Source organism: Symphodus melops (assembly GCF_947650265.1).
Source record: "Symphodus melops genome assembly, chromosome: 7".
Taxonomy (NCBI): Eukaryota; Metazoa; Chordata; class Actinopteri; order Labriformes; family Labridae; genus Symphodus; species Symphodus melops.
In genome coordinates, this window is record NC_136697.1 from 25,678,454 (window position 1) to 25,698,512 (window position 20,059).

The 20,059-nt window shown below is 43.9% G+C and overlaps 1 protein-coding gene across 1 annotated transcript in view; it reads right to left on the bottom strand.

Annotated features, from left to right (window-relative positions):
* Positions 1-523: 523 nt before the first annotated feature.
* The window catches only part of LOC306826763 (neuropilin-1a-like), a 77,832-nt gene continuing 58,296 nt past the window's right edge, over positions 524-20,059 (bottom strand). Inside the window, exons 9-18 of the mRNA XM_079348279.1 lie at positions 18,546-18,721; positions 18,313-18,468; positions 14,270-14,414; positions 11,170-11,352; positions 10,813-10,857; positions 7,488-7,625; positions 6,091-6,392; positions 5,670-5,766; positions 5,084-5,128; positions 524-4,702 (exon numbers count right to left, since the gene is read on the bottom strand). Of these exons, the coding sequence (XP_079204405.1) occupies positions 4,428-4,702; positions 5,084-5,128; positions 5,670-5,766; positions 6,091-6,392; positions 7,488-7,625; positions 10,813-10,857; positions 11,170-11,352; positions 14,270-14,414; positions 18,313-18,468; positions 18,546-18,721 (1,562 nt within the window). The 3' untranslated portion in view covers positions 524-4,427. The remainder of the gene's footprint in view (positions 4,703-5,083; positions 5,129-5,669; positions 5,767-6,090; positions 6,393-7,487; positions 7,626-10,812; positions 10,858-11,169; positions 11,353-14,269; positions 14,415-18,312; positions 18,469-18,545; positions 18,722-20,059) is intronic.

A 20,059-nucleotide genomic window follows, 5' to 3' on the forward strand; every position in this document is an offset into this window, starting at 1 on the left:
AAACCAAAGTCACGTGACTCAAGTTCACACGAGAAGTTCTGGAGCTGAGCTGAGCTGAATGTTTCAGTAAAATGTCGCCTGTTTTCTGACAAATATACAGCCATGCATTTTGCGGCATTTTCAAGACGCAACGCTGCCACTCTGTGGTCAAAGCACGACACTGCATGGAGACAGTGACATAAGCACCAGCACTCCTCAGACATACTGTAATACCTGTAGAAATGTCATTTCACTTTTTGCTTCTACTCCCAATTTAACCACACAGGCTGAGGACGTCGAGTTCACTCTGGAAAAGTGCAAAAAGTCCTTTTTCTCAGCTATCTTGAGGCTAAATACATCTGACTTTGGAGCCAGTCCCGATAAATATTCAAATATGTGTGTGTACGTGTGTGTCTGACAGACAGACAGACCTGCGCAGTACATCAGCTTCAGGCTTTGTATTGAAACTACGGAGCATCAATTAGTTGCCAGTGAATAAATATATTCAAACACACAGGAAGGAACTCAAAGCAGTCGAGCATCGTTTACTTAAAACATTTATTTGATCCAATTCTTTGGAATGTAATAGTCAATGATCAGAGTCCGAGACAACAGAGATGGATGAGTCTGGGTGCTGACCAGAAAGTCAAAGTACAAACAATACTTTTAGTCACTTAAGGCCTCACTGCTTTTCCGTTGTTGTTGTTTGTTGTTTTTTTTAAACTTTCTCATTTCCTTTCTCCATTTTTTTCTTGATCCGAGACGGCAAAATATTACAGAAGCAGTACTGAAAATAAAACTTTTTTTTCTCGTCATAAAAAGAAAAGAAAAGAAAAAATAAATCAATGGCACACACACACATCAGTGACAGAAAAACACGAGGTGATATTATACCAGGTTAAATAAAACTGTACGCTTTAAAGAGACGCATATAAGCTTTTCGGAGATTGAAAAAAAAAAATCTCTATAAAATGTACTTTTCAGAATAAAAGCATTGTCATCTGAAAGTGTTCAAAAGAAGCAACAATAACACTGTCCTGCTCCTCGCCTGCTTCCTCTTCTCATAAATCAACATCATAAACACAGATTCCTTAAATATATCAGTGCAACATTTGTTTTCACATCGAGTGCTGCAGCATCCTTTCGTGTCGGTTTTTTAAAAAAATATTCCCAACGCAGACTGAAGTGACGCTTTGATACCAACGATCTCGTCGAGTTAAATCAGAGTGATTTCAAACAGCTTGTAAGAAACTTCTCAACAGTCAGAGCACTTTGGTTTGATTGGAAATATTATTTTAATCGTAACGGAAACAGATTTCTAAAGCAGACTTTGGAGCGTTTTTTTTCCTTCTAAAATAAAATTATCTTCAAAAGGAAGAAATACTTGAATGATGCTAATTTTTGGGGTCTTTTTGCCTTTCCTGGATTGGACAGCTGAGGAGAGACGGTAGCATGGAGTGACGTCACCTGTCTGTGACTGCAGGGCGCTTCAAACTCACACATCTCCACGTTGGACATCATGTCTCAGCCTAACTTTCAGTCGAGCTGAGGAGGGTTTTAAGTCTCTTGATGAACTTTTTGTCAATCAGGTGAACTGCTCTCCTTATTGTGAATCAAAACAAATCAGTTATCAAAACACCCCGTGTAGTGTTTCATCTTTGAACCAGGCTGTAAATATGCTGTAATTTCTGCTGTAAACACAGTTTTTTTTGCCTTCAGTGGACACTCAATGAACTGCTGATTTTGGACTTCCGCACTAGCTTCCTTTTTCCACGCTGGAGGGATGACTGGCAGCAAAGGGCCGAGGAACGATAACCACCTGCAGCTACTGCGACTACAACCTCACAACACATCTATCCTGATGCCGTGTTGACAAAGACTCTACCCTCACATTTTAAACTCACATAATGCGACAATAAACTGCAGCAGGAGGCAGGAGGCTATAATGGGACACATTTGTCATCATCAGACCATAAGATTATGGTGGTTCATTTCCAGAGGGACCGAAACATGCTTTACGTTTACACACTTGTTTCGCTTCCCCCCCAAAAAACAGTGATGCTGAGCAAAAAGCAGTGTGAGAGATTTTCTATTTTAATTCTATGAAACCTCGTTCTGTTTCCACCTTCATTAAGTGACAGTCAGTCAGACAGCATAAAAATCAGTGCGGAGGTCAGATCAGTGTGCTGTGGGTGAAACGTCGAGTTTTAAAGACTCCTGCAGTCTTCTCAGAGCGAAAAACAAATGAGCAGAATCACAACACGTATATCCACAAACACAGAGATTTACTTTTGGAAAAAGAAGCTAACCGGTTAAACAGATTTTTTATCCTGCATTTTGTGTCCTAAAAGGTAGGATGTAAAGGATGCAAGTGTGCACTGATGATTGTGAATAACAGGGAATAAGGCTCCTCTTGTGAAGTGGGCAGGTGAGGAAATGCTCCAGTGATGTTTAAAATTGGGATAAAAAGCAGCAGAAACCCCCCAAAAAACAAACATAAATCTGCATTAACCTTTTACTACAGCTAACATTTTTGTCGTTTCTACGTACAAAGACAAACATAATGAGCCTTTCTTGTGTCGTCTCTTTCTCTAGATTAGCAAATTAGCACGTTAGCTTCAGGGAAAAGGACATGTGAGGCCATAATTGCACAGAAAGATCAGCTGGAACAAGTCCTTGTAGTTTTAGCTCATTTTTCTCAATTGAAAAAACAAACAAAAAAAAATCCTTCGACAATTTCTCCTGATAGTCGAAACATGACGAACACTGACGGAGAGAACAGCATTGTCCTCAAGTCTTCAAATCAGAGCTTCCACTGACAGTCCGCTTCGTCGTGGATCCAAAAAAAGAGAAGACAGGTGAAGCCTTCCAGTCACCTGAAGTCCTTCACGCTGCTGGACGCACTTCAGCTTCAAAGCTTCACAGTCATGTCGTGTGTGACGGTGCAAAACGTTTGCCGTCTCTTGTTGAAAAATAGTTCCTGATGATCCGTCCTTTCACGTAACTTCCGAGCTGCTGCTGCTGCTGCTGCTGCTGCTGCTGCTGCTGAGGTCGTCTGTTTTACCCTGTACAAAAAAAAACTTCACTTCCCATGATGCATTTCTCTATAATGCCAAAGCCTCTTTGCGGAGCACAAACAGAAACCAAACAACAACAAAACAGACAAAAAAACGGCAACAAGATCACACGTAAAAAGCAGCACAAACGTTTGTTGTCTGTTTGTTAAAACTCAGATTTTCTGTACGTTATCGTTTGGGGGTGAGTTTGATTCAAACATAGAAAGGATACTGCGGCACTGGTGCTTTTTTTACTATATAGAAAAGAGCGCTCAAATATATTAAAACCTATGTACAATATGTTGGATGTGTCATGTGCCATGAAAATGAGGCATTCAGGGCTACTACACATTTTTCAAAAATGCCATCATTTTTCCAGAGCTTTCCCCGAAACCTTTTTTTTTTTTTTTTGCTGCTCACTGTAAACGTTAAATCAGTGTCAATACGACTGTCATGAAGGCGTGAGGATCTTCAGATGGATCCAAACCAGCTCATCTGATATTTGACAGTACGCACTTTAAAAAAAAAAAAAAAGTTTTCTGGAAAAAAGTGCAGAATCACATTTTTCCCCCTCCCGACTTTTTCTCCGTGTGTTTGTGTAGGAACCCTGAACGTGACGCCAGCCGATGAGAAAAACAACCAGCAGAAAACAAGGCAACAGAAAAGTTGGAGAAAAAAAAGGCACTGTCGGAACTAGACACAGGTCACGATGGTACCCGCCTTTACACACACGCGTGCACACACACACACACACAAACACACACACACACATAAACACACAAAGTAAGATGCTTTCACTTCATACACACATAAACACAAGTGTAACATGCACACACACACACACACCCTAAATGCAGATGTATATGGAGGTGACACCTGTACACACACACTTCCACACACACACACACACACACTCAAAGGGACACGTGGCCTGCTAAAGAGCCAGATGTCAGACTTTTCACAAACTCCGCCCCCTCTCATGAAACTATGACGTCTGAAAACGACAAAAAACAAACAAATAAACTGATTTTTTTTTCTTTCCCGTAAAAGTTCACAAACGATACTTTCATCTGAATTGGTCTCAAAACCAGCATGTTATTACATGAAATCAACAAAGCACGCCAAAAAACAAATAGAATCCTTAGTTTTCTTCTTCTTCTTCTTCTTCTTCTTTTTTTGCTGTACAGATTCTTTATACACAGTGCCCCCTGCAGGTCAGTCTTTTCCACTGCCACTCCTGAGAAAAAAAAAAGGACATTGGCTCACTTTCAGCACACCCTGACGTCCGTCCCATCGGTGGCTTCAGCCCAGCGTTCCTCCCGTTTGATTGGCTGCATCACAAGTCCATGCGGAGCCTTTCGCCGCTCCGTGTGTCCCCCCCCGCCTTCCCCCTCACGCCTCTGAGTAGTTAGTCTGTCCGTTCATCTTGTCCTTCTTTAGCTTCACGCCGTCCACCAGCTCAAAGTTATAGTTCTCCAGGGCGGATAAGTTCCTGTCCGTCATGCTGCCCTGTGAGCAGGCGCAGTACAGCACCACGCCGCAGATGGCGCCCAGGAAGACGCCCAGCGCAGACATGGCGATGATGGTGATGAGAATGGGGTCTAGGGTCTTCAGCATGTTGCCCGGGCCGCCGAGGTCGCTGTTGTCCTGCGAGAGGGAATCCATCGCTAAGAGAGAGGGAGAGACGGTTAAACACAAGTTGAGTTTCAGTGACTTAAAGGACTCGAGGTCCGACAGGTTCTGGATCATAAAATACAAACTACACGGTTAGACTTAGACTTCTTCACCATGTTTTCTTTACTGCTCGGCTTCTAGGTTTGATCTCTCTCCTTAGAATAACAATGTGTGTGGATTTTATTTACACATTACAGCTCAGTCATATCAAACATGTGGCTAAAAAAAACCCTCAAATTAAGGAAATGTCGCCAACTTCCCAGTCGAGGAAGAGGCAGCCCGAGGAGGATTGTCCGCATAAATAAACCGGCTATGCAACCAAAACGAACACATGAACGCCTCAGTGACAGGATTGCATCAGAGGAGGTTCTTACGTAGGATGAAGATCTCAGTCGGTGGAGACGTGGGCGCTTCTGGATCTGTATGGGGGGGCGGGGGGGGGAAGAAATCAGATCCATCAGAATAAATCCCAGTGACTGTTTTTAGTAAAGTGAGCAGCATTCAGAGGAGCGGGTTAGGGAAGCTGACCAGCATCTCCTGATGCTAATACCAGCACTATTCATAATTACCTGATACAACACCACTTCAAAAACATTGAACTACTCCTTTAATAAAAACGATAATAAAAAGTTTCCAAATTCTACTCTAACATATTTGCACTTTTTATAAGCCACATTTACCTGATAATACAAGTGGAAAAAAACAAGTTTAATATGATTGCCCCATTGGAGTTTTTTTTTTTTACTGATTCATAACAAGCGATCCAGGCCGTACTGTTTCCGTGCTACATCCCATAATAAGCTGTTTATGAGGGCTTGTCGGGTACATCTGGATTATTATAAATATTAAAAAAAGTTTAAAGACAAATACACTTGTTTAGATTTGAGTTTTTATCATTTGTTGATATCAAAGTGTCGTGAGTAAAACACATCTGTACAGTACAAACAATACGACACAGACCTTTGCATTCCTCTGGACTGAGTCCATCCAGGATCTGGAGGTTGTCCACAGCGATGTGTCCTGCACTCCGTCTGTCTGCAACACCTTCGACGACCACCTGCAAATTTAAAGGAACACGCTCGATCAGTCGCTGCACGCTCAGTCGCTCAGCGATGAATCGAGAATCAGAGCGCTCTCAAAATGAAGCAGAATCAAGAAAAGCTCTTTAATGTTTTCTAACTTCTGTCTCACATTGTTTGCTCTCTGAACCTCTAAAAAAAAAAATAAAAAAAAAGATCAAATAAGAGAGATTAGTGTTTCATGGTTCTGTACAGGTCTGCAGATTCATCTTAAAACAGATTTATTTAATCTTTTCATTAAAGTAGTGAAGCAGAGCCAAACAGAAAAAGACTCAAACATGGTGTAGGATCAAAGTTTTTACCTGATATGAGACACTCGAGTGTGGCAGTAAGACTCTCCCCTCCCTCCACCTGCTGCCCTGGTGCCCGCTGACCGTCCACAGGATCTGCCCCCCCTCCGCCTCCCTCCTCTGCTTGATGTGCAGCGCTCCGGCGTGTTCCCCGAACATGTGGTACCAGAATGACATGCAGAGGTCGGCGTCCGGTGCCGTGATGGGCAGGCTGGCCAGGCTCGCCACCTTCTCGTCCTCGTCGTCGTCTTCGCCTGTTTTACTCGGCATGTCTGCGTCACCCAGCTGCATGTAGATGAAGTTCCCTGGTCCGCCTGCAGGGGGCAGCAAAGGACAAGGTAAAAACAGGTGGTGGGCTGTTTTTAAGGACTCCCTGACAAAACGTTTGCAGATATTTTGACTCTTTGAATAAAGTTTGATCAAATGTGAAATATTAGAAGAAAAAAATCCAAAATGCAGTTTTCTCTCAATGTATTTATCTCAACTTCTTATGTAAAAGGTGTTTAGGATTTCTAAGGGTTAATTAAGCGTCACATTTTTTTGCATTGATTAATATAGATACCTGCTGGGTATCATCTCCACACAAAGGAAACACAAAAACATCAAATTCAAGGACTTCACAAGGTTTCACAGGACTCTATCGGCAGTTCTTCACCAGGAGCGCTGACACACAAAAGCCTTCATTTTTTACTTGAGATCTGGTTATGTCAAGAAATCAAGGTGAAGCCATTCATTTCAGAGCTGCTGCTGCTGCTGCTCCCGTCTCCACGGAAACATCCGTCACAGGAGGTTCTGAATGGATACTGAGAAATGTGAGCGCTCTACCTCTTCAAAAGTCGACGTTTTTCAAGGCCGTTCGTTGATTGCGGTCGATGTTTTGAGGGATCAGAGCGTGTGCGAGTTCGACTCCGTGCGGGTGTGCACAACACAGACGTGGTTATCGATGCATCCTCTATCCATTGTTGGACATTATCATTAAACATTTTTTTTTGTCTGTACAGCACTATGATCAACCAAGGTTGTTTTAAATGTGCTCTAGAAATAAACTTTGATTTTGTTTGATTACTCTTCTGCGAGCTGCTTTCTTCTGATTTCATGCTCCATGCAGAGAATACCGTCACAACATTTTAGATTTGATCCATGTATTTATCTGCCTTTTTCCCACGTAGGACTCGTTTCAGTGAAAGAAGGACCCTCTGATGTGTTGATTGTTGTGATTCCCAGCTGCAGCAGCAGCAGCACAGACTGTCGTTTGTTATTTTAAGCTCACTGAAGTTAAAAATAGGCTCACATCTAGCACGAGAGGGTCAGACAGGCTTCGCCACGGTTGCATAGTAACAAAGAGAGCTCGGTCGAGAGGTGCTGGTTTGAAAACAACAACAACAACGACACCATGGAGGTGAAGGTACCTGTGTGGTCCAGCGTGGGTCCTCTGTGCACGGTCGAGGCCCCGTTGGTCTGGATGAGCCACTCGGCGCCCGTCCCCGTCTCTCTGGTCCAGCCGCAGAACGACGAGAAGTCGAAGTTGCAGGCGAACCAAACGTACGCTGCACACGGAGAGGAGCAGAGCGGAGCAGTTTGAGTCACATGAGCTGAACAAAACCTTCATGCTGTCGAAGAATTAAGCTCAGCTGTTTTTGGTGAGGGGAAATTCTCGCATTAATCTCTTGATATTTGGCACGATACAGAAAAGCACTGAAGGTTTCAAAGGGAGTTGAGAACTAACTATTCTCGTCAACCATCCAGGAGTTCGTCACTCACATGTGCACGTGACGCATTGACACATTGAAAACTGCTACTGTGAAAGTTCACATCTTCAACTTTCTGGACACATTTTGTTCTCTTCTGTAAACTGCACACAAGACCACGAAGGCCTGCGAGTGGAGACTGTGCACTTATGTTCCCCCATCTGTTTCACTCATTGTGTCAAAATCGGGAAACCTTGACAGATCGAAGAGGCGGAAAAAGCACCAGGTTGGCTCCAAACAAACTTTTAAACCCTTAAATCAGCACTAACCGTCCGACAGAAGCTCCCAGAAGTGTGAGTGACTCGACTTTAAACGGTGTCTATTTCTGTGTTAAACAGGCTGATATCTCTGATCATACATCATGTTCACAAACTCAGCGGACTTCGGCTCAGAGCAGTGGAGCAGGCAGCCAGAGAGAGAGAAAAAAAAAAAGTCTTGTAACATCAATATTAGAAAGCTGTTCCTGCTGTATTGTTCAGTACACACAGTTTAAACTGCAGAGCTTGTGGAGAACATGTCGCACCACACACACACACACACACACACACACACACATGGGGTCGGGGGTGAAAAAGACAAGAGAGACAGTTGTGATTGTAGCCGCGGTGCAGCGCCGCAGGGCCTGAGGGAAACACAGGCACCAAGACGTCAGCGCTTGATAGAAACCAGCAGCAGCGTGTACACATGTTTGGGATCAGGACATCCAAAGACGGAGCATAACAGAGGCTTCCACTGAGAGAGGCATGGTGCCACCAACATGCGGATGTGGCTCCACTGTAAAAGCCCCAAAACAGAGCTGCATTTCCCTCCCTGCTTTCTTTCCGTGGCAGCACTTCACCGCAGTATCCGAAACCAACGCAGCCGTCCCCTTAACGCACGCTGGACATGTTGTTTTTTTTTTTCAGAGGCTAATCAGATGCAGAGATGACCGTGGAGCCGCTAACCCCGCTGCAACCCCGAGCTGTCTTCACGCGATGCCTCCGCTCGGCTAATTGAGACCCAAGAGGGCTTTTTATTCTCTCACTCTACACCTCGCCTCGCTCCTCTCTTCTACCTTCACTCTCCCTGTGCCTCTTCATCCTCCTTTAACTGTCTCATCTCTATTCAGTCCTCTCTCCTCCTTGCTGGCTCTCCCTTTCTGTCTTTTGTGTCTGTGTCACAGCTTCTATTTTCCTACCCTTCCTTCTATTCATCCCTCTCCTCCTTGGGTTGGCGATGAATTGGAGTTGGGAGTATTCACGGGGGAAGATAAACTGTGACACCGTGCTGAGATGTTCATGCAGAAAAATGAAGCTGCATTTGGCTTTCAATGTGTGCGAGTTAATGCTGGCTCACAAACCCGAGTGTGTCTTTCAATACATAAAGAGAAGGGACACTTTATTTAGACCTCGACACTCTTTACTGGGAATACAACCCTTTATTTAGCTTCATGAGGTAAAGAGACGGAGTAAAAACATGCCAGCTGGATATTCTTTTGGACACATTTTCTTCTATGGTCTGTCACAAGATAAATAAATCCATTATTGCTATCGCTCGCTCAAATAACTGTTGTAAATTAAAGGAGCAATCCGTGAGATATCTACTGAATGAAACGATAAAGTCATCTTCTTATGTGATCAGACATGAAGGAAACATGCCGTGTTGAAGCTTCTCTGACAATAATGAAGCAGCCAGTATGTCCTCCTTCTAACTTTAGATTCTGCCCCTGAATGCCCCCCCCACACGCCCGTTTTGGACGCCCCTGGGTTTGCCAGATATGAGAGCAGTTATCAGGTCAAAGCAACAGGTGTTGCAGCGATGGATGTTTCTAATAAGCTCCACCAGCAGAGACCTGCTCAAACTAGGATCAAGGTTTACAGGCTGATGAAGAGCTGGCTAAACACTGAAGCTTCAGTGTCCACCACGTGGCAAGCTGCCTGCGTCGACTCTAAGGAGGAGGAATGGGGGGGGGGGGGGGGAAGACAGCGTTCTTTAATGTTTATATCTCAAGGGTTGTCAAAATGATTCATACAAAGTAAAAAACGTTTATTTTACTTCAGCTAAAAAATATTTGAACCCAATCTGAAAGTGGAAAAGCACTCACTGGTTTTACTGCACGTTGATAACAAACACGACCAGCCCATTCATCTGTTCAGAAATGAAAGCTACAGGCTGACAAAAAAAAACATGCTAACTGCTGCTAAAGTTCAGTCCAGATGACACATGAGCTTTGAAAAACAATGAAGACAATATGAAATAAAAATGAGTTTATTAAATAACCATAATGTGCAGACAAACTGAGGGATAATATTTATTCCTCAAACAGCAAGAACATGAGACTTCTGTTGTTCTTATATTTATTTATCTTCCTGTAAAAAGCTTTTATTCTTCCTCTGTCTCTCTGCATTTTGTTATCTCTCTCTCTCTCTCTCTCTCTCTCTCTCTCTCTCTCTTTTTTTTGGACTCTCGGTTTTCCATCTGTCGTCCCCCTGCAATTTCATTTTAACTGGATTTGCTGGCGTGACCGATGAGAAGAGAACGAAAACAATGCAGCTGCGTTTTGGAGCAAATCTATCAACGTTTCTACTCCGCAGCTCGGCCGTCGGCGTGCTGAGCTCAAGTCTCATTTGTGAACTGGGGCGATGAAAAAAAAAAAAAAAAAAAGGCCATTTGCTCCCATGAAAGTCGGGTTTCATTGTTCTCTGTGACTGTGGTCAGAATTGATGCTGACACTGAATAACAGGGAGATTGGGTGACTTTAATGCACTAAACTGGCAACCCAGAACAGGCCCGCTTGTTTGTAAATCTGCCCGCAGAAATGTTCAACTCGACTTTAAAGTTTCTGCGTAGTTTAGAGAGAAAGATAAGCACGAGGAGAGAAACGAGAGCGGAACAGACAGAGGCAAATAAATGAAATAAAAGCAGGACAAGGACACGAGGTTGGAGGAAAGAGGTGAAAGAAGAGAGAAGAGTAAACATGGCAGCAGATTGCGGCAGACATCCTCACCTGGTATGATGTCTGGGATGAGGTCGGGCGCTGTGGTTCCTCCTGCTGCAGACAGATGGAAGAGTCAGAGAGAGGTGAGAGGTCAGGTGGTTTAGTCACACCCGCACAGATGCCGACACACACTCGACACACCTCAGCTTATCAGAAATCGCTATTTCCATGAGGGGTAGAGCGATGTTTCAGAAGGTAATATTACATTTTAACAAGTCCAAAAGGATTTCAATGTCATCCTGAGTTTGAGGGGAATCTGTGTTTTAACTTTGTTTTACAAATAATAAATCAGAAATGCAGACACATGCAGGCGCCTCGTGTACCGCTTCCAAAAAATAATGTTAACGGTGAGTAATGGCGTCCTACCAGTCACTGATTCATAGTCATCGGGGGCGTCAGTCTCCACCACACAGTCCGGGTGTCCCTCCTCGCACTCCGGAGCCGAGGTCGTTCCAGGGATGGTGATCGGCGCTGTGGTGGTCGCTCCAAACGTGGTCATGGGTAGAGTGGAGGCGATGGGCGTGGTGGGCGGGGCTGTCGTTGTAATGTCTGAATGAAAAAGAGATACAAAGTTTTTTTTTTTTTCAAAATTCTTGCACAGGAAGGAAGAAAGAAAGTGTGACTCAGCGTTTGTAATTTCGGGAACTGCGATTTGTACCTTCATGCATCGAAAAGGTTTACAGCATATTTAAGTCAAAGTTGCTGTAAGGGACATTTAGGAAACCCTGAACCTCTACTTCCCCTCCGAGGAAAGAGGAACACCTTTCCTAAATAAGCTGGAACAGCCACAAATGGTCGCTGAGGAGGAAGTCGTTTGTGCTGGCATAAGCACTCAAGAGTGTGACGTGAAAACAAGAACTTAAAGTGTAACTTCAAACTCTTCAGGGGTTTTGTGCTAAATAGCTGTCAAATATAACAGCAGGGAAATAATGAGCTCCTTTAAAATCAGGTTTGATGCATTCTGGTTGTTAGCTCTTGATGTACCTGTGAAGTGAGCTGTCTCAAATCTTTCACTCTCAGTCTTTGATTACAGTAATTAACCTGATGTGTAGAACAGCAAACAGGAACAATAAGATGGACGCCACAGTTCTGGGACTAAGTGATTTAAAGGTTCGCTAAACGCTAGTGAAAGAAAAGCCAATGATGGTTTTAGGATTGGTAGAAAAACACAATCATCGGCATCATAAGCAGCTCTGAAAAAAAACAAAAAAAAAAACAAAACAGTGAGCGGGCTGCTAGCTGGAGCCGAGCCTTGATGCTGAGTGCCGCAACGAAAGCAGAGAAAGTTACATCCGAGCCACATTTCAAGAGGCGTTTCTTCATCTGAAGATCTCTTTGGATCATTTCTGCAGGAAAAAAGAGTGACTCACTTTTAGGTGAAGAGATATCGGAATAAAAAAAATAATAAAAAAAAACTCGACACCCTCGTTGACGATCCTGCGCCAGAACTCGAGCGTCTCCATTTTTCTGAACATTAAAGACGAGCCGGCGCTCTTGTTCCCCATCAAGGACCGAAGTGATAACGACAGAAACTCTCGTTATCTTCTTCAACTCCAGCATGCTCTCCATGTCTGCTGATGTGCTTTTATGGAAATGCAGCAAATTGAAGATGAATTAGCATATGTAGGCTGTGTGTGTGTAAAAAAAAAAAAAAAAAAATCACAGATGGCGTGCATGTAATTAAACTTTGTAAGACGGGGAACATGTTCGAGTGGGATGAAGGTTTGCTCCGACAACGGCGTGGATGTGAGGACAGGATTTAACTCAAAGCAAACAACTGTTGTGTGCGACTCGCAGGCAGATTTGTGAGCTTGTTAGCTTCTCTGCTGTCTCGATTATTATCAAGATGTTCAAGATGACATCGCTTCAAGAAACTTCGCTTTGACTGGATGTGCAAATAATCCAAAGAAACGTCTAATTAAGTGATCTTACATTAAGCATCTTCACGCTCTGCTACAGTGAGCATTCATGTATAAGGAGACTGTCATTAAAATAAGTGATGATTAGCATGATCGCTAATTTGTATCTTTGAGTTTATTGACTGATGTTTGTGGGTTTGACTGTTTCTTTAAGGATCTATCTCAGTAAGTAGGATGGATGCACATGTGGTTTGGATGCATGTGAGTGTGCAGATGTGTGTGTGTGTGTGTGTGTGTGTGTGTGTGTGTGTGTGTGTGTGTGAGATTTGATGTGATGCTGCTTGAAAAAAAAAAGAAAAAAAGAAGCTCCTTCCTTGTCTCGCTCGCTCTCACTCATCACAGCCGCTCTTCATATCATGCACACACAAAAACTCTCAGATAATATCACACTCATTAAACAGAGTTTTTAAGGACCCCAGGCAAACATTCACAGGGGCCCCATCCCAGTTCAAGGTCCAGTCCTCATCTCTAGTCTGTGTTTTGAAGGTGCACTCTGGAGAAGTGACACAATGCTGTGCTTTCTGAACTGGATGCACAAACTGGTCCCTGGATCTTTTGTTTGGAGCTTAAAGAGTATCACCATACTTTAGCCGCGTTAGCATTTTGTCATGCTGAGAATTAGGACACAATATATAGTTTTTTGTCATGTCCACAAAATGTAAGAATAAGAACTGTTTTTTATTTCTACACAATGGGAGTCAAGCCCACAGACTGACCAACACTGTGAGTCAGAGTTAACCCCTTGCGTGCTGAAATCGATCTTCAGCTGCAGAAATCAGAGGTCAAATTTAAATCAAAACGTCGGTGCGTACTGGACTTTCTGTAGCATGCGAGGAGCTGAGCAGTTTACTGACCCTGTCCTCGCTGCTGCTGCTCATCTCTTAACACTTCAACTTTCAAACAAACTTTACAGTCAAGAAGAAGAAAAAAAAGAGGGGAGATTATCAGCTGCAGGGAGCTTTTGAATTCTTAACATTCACATATCCTCACTTCAAGGTTCTGAGGGATTCTTCAGAGATCCTCTTAATCACACAAAGTTTATCTCCTGCCTCTGTTACTCCTCTCTCTCGCCCTCATTGCATCCTTCCCTCCACTGCTGTTTGTCTCTCTCTCTCTCTCTCTTTCTCTCGCCCATCCTTCAACTCCTCTGAACTTCAGCTGATCCTTATCGTTCTCCCCACAGGGCAACCAGAGACACCAGAGAGCCTCCCTGCTCCCTTCATCTGTTCCTCATTCACCTGCTGTGGGAGGTCGAGCCCCCCCTTTCCTTCTCTCTCTGACAAACACACACACACCCACACACACACACACACACACTCACTCCAGGTCTGTCCACTGCTGCAGCACAGATATGAACCTGCCATGGCATCATCCAGCCTTAATGTGCTCGCTCTCCCGTCTCTCTCTCCAGCTCTTATTAAAGTGAAGCTGCAGGTATACGATGTTCACTGTTTAATGACTGATTAGTTTTCTGACTGAGGCCAAACAAACTAAAACAAAACAATAACTACTACGGCGTCCTATGTGAGGTCAAATCCAACACCTACCGTCCAGTTCGCAGCCCAGCAGCTCCAGTCGCAGGCCCAGGCCCTCGGTCGTCGCTCTCTCCGGATAGATCCTGATGAAGCGGGTCAGGAGGGAACCCACAGACCTCAGCTCGGGGGTGTCGTGGTTCTGGTTCCCGGTAAATATCTAAAGAGGATGCAACATTCGGGACTGATTTATTGTGGCGACTCGATGAATTCAAATAAACATCTAATTTAGAAATCTTACATTCAGGATCTCACGTTAAAAACACTTTTAATAACTTGTGACTTGTGCAGAAAGCATGAATGCACACGAGGACTCTGATTTAGATAATTGGTACACAGTGGCTGATCTGTTTAAGTTTAAAGGAAGTCAATTAAAGAACCAATGATGAGTCCTCGAAGGAAAAACACTAAATTAAAGGTTTTATCTGGAAATGAAATGTCTGAATAACGACCGACTTGAACCAAAGTAGACGCGGCCCACGTCTAATCCAATTTGGTTAAATTTGCAGCTGCAAATAGACATTTCTGTTGCTTCGTATTGGAAAAGCTGTAACACAGGATGTCTGCAAATTTCATCAAAGCCCGAACTTCAAAGACCTTTCGAGAGCATGTTAAGACTTTTGAAAGCAGATTTCCTAATTAAATGAACGAGAAACTACAAAAATAAACTCTCCTATCACAGATGAAAAAAATGCTTTCCCATCAGAAGAGAGATCAGCAAAAGCTTAGGGGTGTAATTATAGACAAGCTTATATCGAGCACGAGGAAATCTTTTTTTTTTTTCTTTCTAGGAAATGTAGAAAATCCGTTTTTCCTTTTAAAATGAATCAGACAGTATCATCCGACAATTTCTAAAAGTTGTAAATCTCAGACAACAAGAACAAATCTGACCGCTCTCTCTCCCGCTTTAGTTCTGGCTCAAAGCTACGACGCCAAACAATGACGTTCGGCCTGCTTCTGATCAAGCAATCGCCGCTTTGATAAGAAGCTGAATCTGAACGGAAAAAAAAAAAAAACAGGAGAAAAAAGGCAAAAAGGCAGGAAATCAGTCCCAGAGTCCATCCTTTTTAAACGTCCAACATGAAGGCGCCACAGATGAAAATGGTTTTTCGCGACGGGACACCAAACACCAGAAAGCACAGAGGTTTTCATTTGCTTGATTCAGTAAAGGCTGCAGTGATGCATTGTGGGTACGGCTCAAACAGGATCGTACGTACAAAAAGATTTGTGTCTGGGGGGGAAACGATGAACACACGCTCGAGCTGCATACTCAACATGACGCGGTGAATGTTCTTTATGCTTCTGATGGGAAACAGGTGTACGCTCAGAAACCCGACAGGCCAGTCTTCTTATGCTGTCATGTTTATGCATGATCGTATACAGTAAGTGCACCATGACCATGTGTGAGCCCGGCCTTGTTTTTAATGCATGTAGCAGCCCGGGCCCTTTTCCTGCCTCGTCTTTTTGAAGCGGTTTTATAAAAAGACACAGGAAACAGAGCGTAGACGCAGAGCTGAGGGGACGGACGAGCGTCGAGATCTACGTCTGCACTAAATCAGCAGGAGACAGACGGCCAGACCTCGTCCTCCAGCGCACGCCATCTGGAACGCATAGAGAGAGGAGGATGTCGCACCAAACGGGGCCGGGAGACGAGGGGGAGGAAGTGGAGTCTTAAAGCAATGACATGAACTTCCTCTCGGGGATCAGATGCAAAGTCACCAAAAATCTCTTAAGAAGGGATCCAGAGCGAGACGGAGACTCGAGGGAGTTTGTCCGACTTCTGGTCCGTGTTTACTTTTTTAAAATCTCGTCTCTATCTGTGCGGCTGCACGCTCAACCACACCCGTCAATCACACAGAGAAGATCTGCAAAGTCCTCTTTACTTTTTCTGCAGAAGTTTGACTTTTTTTCATCGAGCGAGCGTATCCCCTTTAAACTCCACAGCTCTTCCTCTTTGAGTTTAATCCTGATCGAACCAGAGCAGCTGTGAAGAGACCTCGATCAGAAAGCTTTCCACTGAGCAGCCAGAAAAGAGAAACTTTAATACATCTGTTCAGCGGCACAAACTTTAACTCGTATTTATCTAGAGTTAATTAAAATGATGCACTTAGAATTGAATAGAATTGTTTGTCGAAAGGAACAATTATGATTAAATTGTCGGGAAACTTTTTTTCTTTTTAAACAGCCGCGATGCTTTTTCAGCAAAGAAAGACGAGAAAATTCACAAACGCTGCACGTGCTCACAAATCTGACAGATGAATTCAAATGTTCTTACTTCAATTTGTTCTCACTCTGTGAACAAGAGGTAGAACGTCCTCAGATCACGCGTACGCAGAAATGAGGGGGACCAGCTTTCTCAGAAAACTGTAACTTTATGTAACGTGGTCGCACGCTGATTGAACAATTCTGATTCACTTACATGTGTCATGGATCCGACGGACACTTTGAGTAAGCGCTCTCTTTTAGGAGAGTAGCGAGTAAGACGACTCTGCACATACGTGAGTGAACGAGGCTCAATGGGTGTTATAAGGAAGCTTCCTCGATCTAAAAACACGGCAGGTTCTCGAGGCAGGTAAACCACGGCGGGGGAAATAATAAAAAAAGATATTGAAGAATAAATGAGATAGTTAAAATGGAAGGATGAAGAGGCCATCTTGGTGTTGTTTACAGTCTTCTGTAGCTGCAGGAGGTGAAGGAGGTGAAGGCTCTCGTTCCCTCGTCTATTAAATCAGCGTTGGTGGCTCTCTATATCTCATCCCCGGTGACGGGACGATAAATAATCTGTACCCTGGGTGGGCTGGCTCGTCAATACTGCTGCAAGTGTTTTCCAGGTTAGAGAGGCCAAATTTGCTTAAAGGTCCCAGAACACCTGGACATCGTCCGTCTATAACGAAACGTCTTTAATTCATTTACACACAAATCAAAAAATTGCCACCAGGCCGAATCAGAACAATAAGACAAGATAAACTTTGAGAATGAGTCATGGGAGCGATTCTCTCCGCTCTCTGTTTCAGCGGCAATTCCCACTTCCTTATGTAGCGGTATGTGATGTAACAACTGGTGTTCCCACGGCAACGATAAACATGTCGTGTCTGTCATCGCGGCTCTGTAACGTCACGGATTTCTCTTGCTTTGATAGTTGTTGGAAACGTTTGAGGAGGTGTTCGTACTCGACGGACTCTTCGTCTGCCCGCCGGGTCGGACACTGTTTTTGAAGTCGGCACATGGCCGGGGGTTGGACGGGTCGTCAGCTGTGTCGGGACCTTTAAGCTTTATTAATTGAGACTTTCTCTGTCTCTCTCTCTCAGCTCGGCCTTTCCTTCGCTCGGCACGCTTCAGACTGATTCTTCATCCTCACACATCACATTAGTTATTTAAATTATCTGATTATTTCAGCTGAGTAAAGATCCTTTTGACTGCTGTCCCTGTGTGGTCTCCTTCTTTATCACCAGCCATGAGTCAGGTGGGAACAAAATCAAACTCATACTGTGATTTTTCCCCCCTAAAAAAACCTCTTCAGTCTTAAATCTATTTTTCAGCTTTCTGTTTGTATATTCTCCTTTTTTTTTTGTTTGCAATTCCATCTCAGTTTTACTTTTCAATGTCCTTCTTTCTTCCTATCAAGGCTCCGCTTTGTGCGTCAGACAAAAGCGTCCGACAAACAGAGCAGTCACAGCTCACACGAACAGAAGTCTATAATTTGGGTGCCAAACATTTCATTCGGCGAGCGCGCGTTGCGGTCGGGCGAGCGTCTGTCTGACGGCTTCCAGGAATCACAGATTACAGTCAGAGGAGGTTTATTTCACGTCAACAACCTTTTATCGCTCTCCTGTATAATCAACTTTCTGCTAATCTGCGCCGGCTTTCTTCACCGCGCTGCTGCTGAGTGACAGAAACCGTGGATGGAGGAAGAGAGAGAGACGAGCGGGCAGGAAACAAGTGGATGGACAAAGTGCACAAGAGTCGGAGTTCAGATGATAAAATCATAGATTTTTCCGACATTTTCTGTTATTATGATTCAGCTGATTTCAAAGAACAGTCTGGAAATGGAAACAAACCTTGGACTTGGTGGTGTTGTCCTCCTTGATTATGGTCCAGTCCTCTCCATCCAGGCTGTGGCCGACCCTAAACCTCTTCATGAAGACGTTTCTGTCGCGGTGTTTGCCTCCCTGGATTACAACGCCGCTCACCATCTTGTCCTGCCCCAGATCCACCTTTCGCAGAAAACACTCAATCTCAAATTGTCGTTCACGTTTCCCCTCAAACTTTCAGCGTTCGTCGTCAGACTCACCTGGAGCCACTCGTTTTTAAAGGGCTGCTTCGTCTGCTGCCCGGTCCACCCCGATCTCCCCGTCAGCAGGCGAGCGTTTTCAGCCACCCAGCCCCGGTCTGCGTACGACGAGGCGCTGATCTGAGCATCTGAGATCTGACCCGACACCATCCCCAACATCCCTGCACACGGATAGTCTGCACAACGAGAGAGAGAGAGAGAGAGAGAGAGAGAGAGAGAGAGTAGATAAGGAAACTTTTGAAAGGCATACAGTGAGATAGGTACGGGGATGCATCCTTCTGAAGTCACTGATATCGTCAGCGGTTGAAGTCGATGCCCTGTGGGCGCTGCTGCTGTGGTTAAAACATGAGAGTGAGAGCACAAAAGATTCTTTTATTTCAGTTTTGGCTGAATTTAACCGAGAACCCGAAGCTCAACTGTTATGATGATAATCAGAGAGACACTTGAATCACACTCTGTTCTTCCACGTTTACGACAAGGTGTCTGATTTCTGATTTGTGCGACTACTTGTCCTACTTTTGCTTCGGCAAATGTTCCACATTAAATTTGATTTTCGTGTCCATCTGAGACTTTCACGTCGACAGTCACGAAGCAGCTGGTAGCAGAGGGTTTGGAAAATGTTCAAAGTCTGGTCTCCTGACTTTCCCCGACACCGACAGACTCGCATGGTGAAGAGGACGCTACAAGGCCGCATCGAGGTTAGAAGACAATCTGTTGAACAACCGGGCCGGTCTGCTTTCTCTGATTCTCAGGAATAAGGAAATACACCGACGTAAAAAAAAAAAGACATAAGCTGTGCTGCGTCACCAGAACAGGAACAGTTCAATTAAACTCAACAAGTTTCACGTTTTCTCCATTAGGTCTAATCTCCACACTGACGCGGTCCTGGTGTCAGTGTGAGTTTTGAGACAGATGTTATACTGAGCAGCAGCTCCAGAGGATGTAAATTCCTCGACAATGTGAACACACAGGCCGTCAGTGTTCTTTATGGAAACCCCCTGCAGACATGTCTGTGTGTCTTCTTGTAGGTCTGAGCTTATGAACACAACATGTCCACTTAAAAAAAAAAAAAAAAAAAACCTGAACAAGAAAATTATAAAAAAAAATGAATTAAAAAAATCGCTTTAAAGTTCATGTTTGTATCAGGAGTTTGTGTCAGGTTAAAAAAGGAAATGTGATTAGGAGGATTTAACTGAAACCTAATCAAATGGTCACAAGGTCTGGAAACACCCGGGTGCTCTTTATAGGAAACTCTGACAGTAACGTCTGGTGTGTGTTTTTTTTTTTAACCTCTTACGGGATGGAAAACGAAGGGTTAAAAACGTAAGCTGATCTCTCATTAGTTTCAGCCTCTCTATAAAGTGCACGTTTGTTATCCGGGTTGTTGGTTGTGCTCGGGGGGTTAAATGTGCACAAGTCATCTTCTCCGTGATGCATCTGATCACTGCTTTAACTTGTTTTTAAAAAGGGGGATTCTCTGAGATTTGACTGAAAATGCGAAAAAAAAAAAAAAA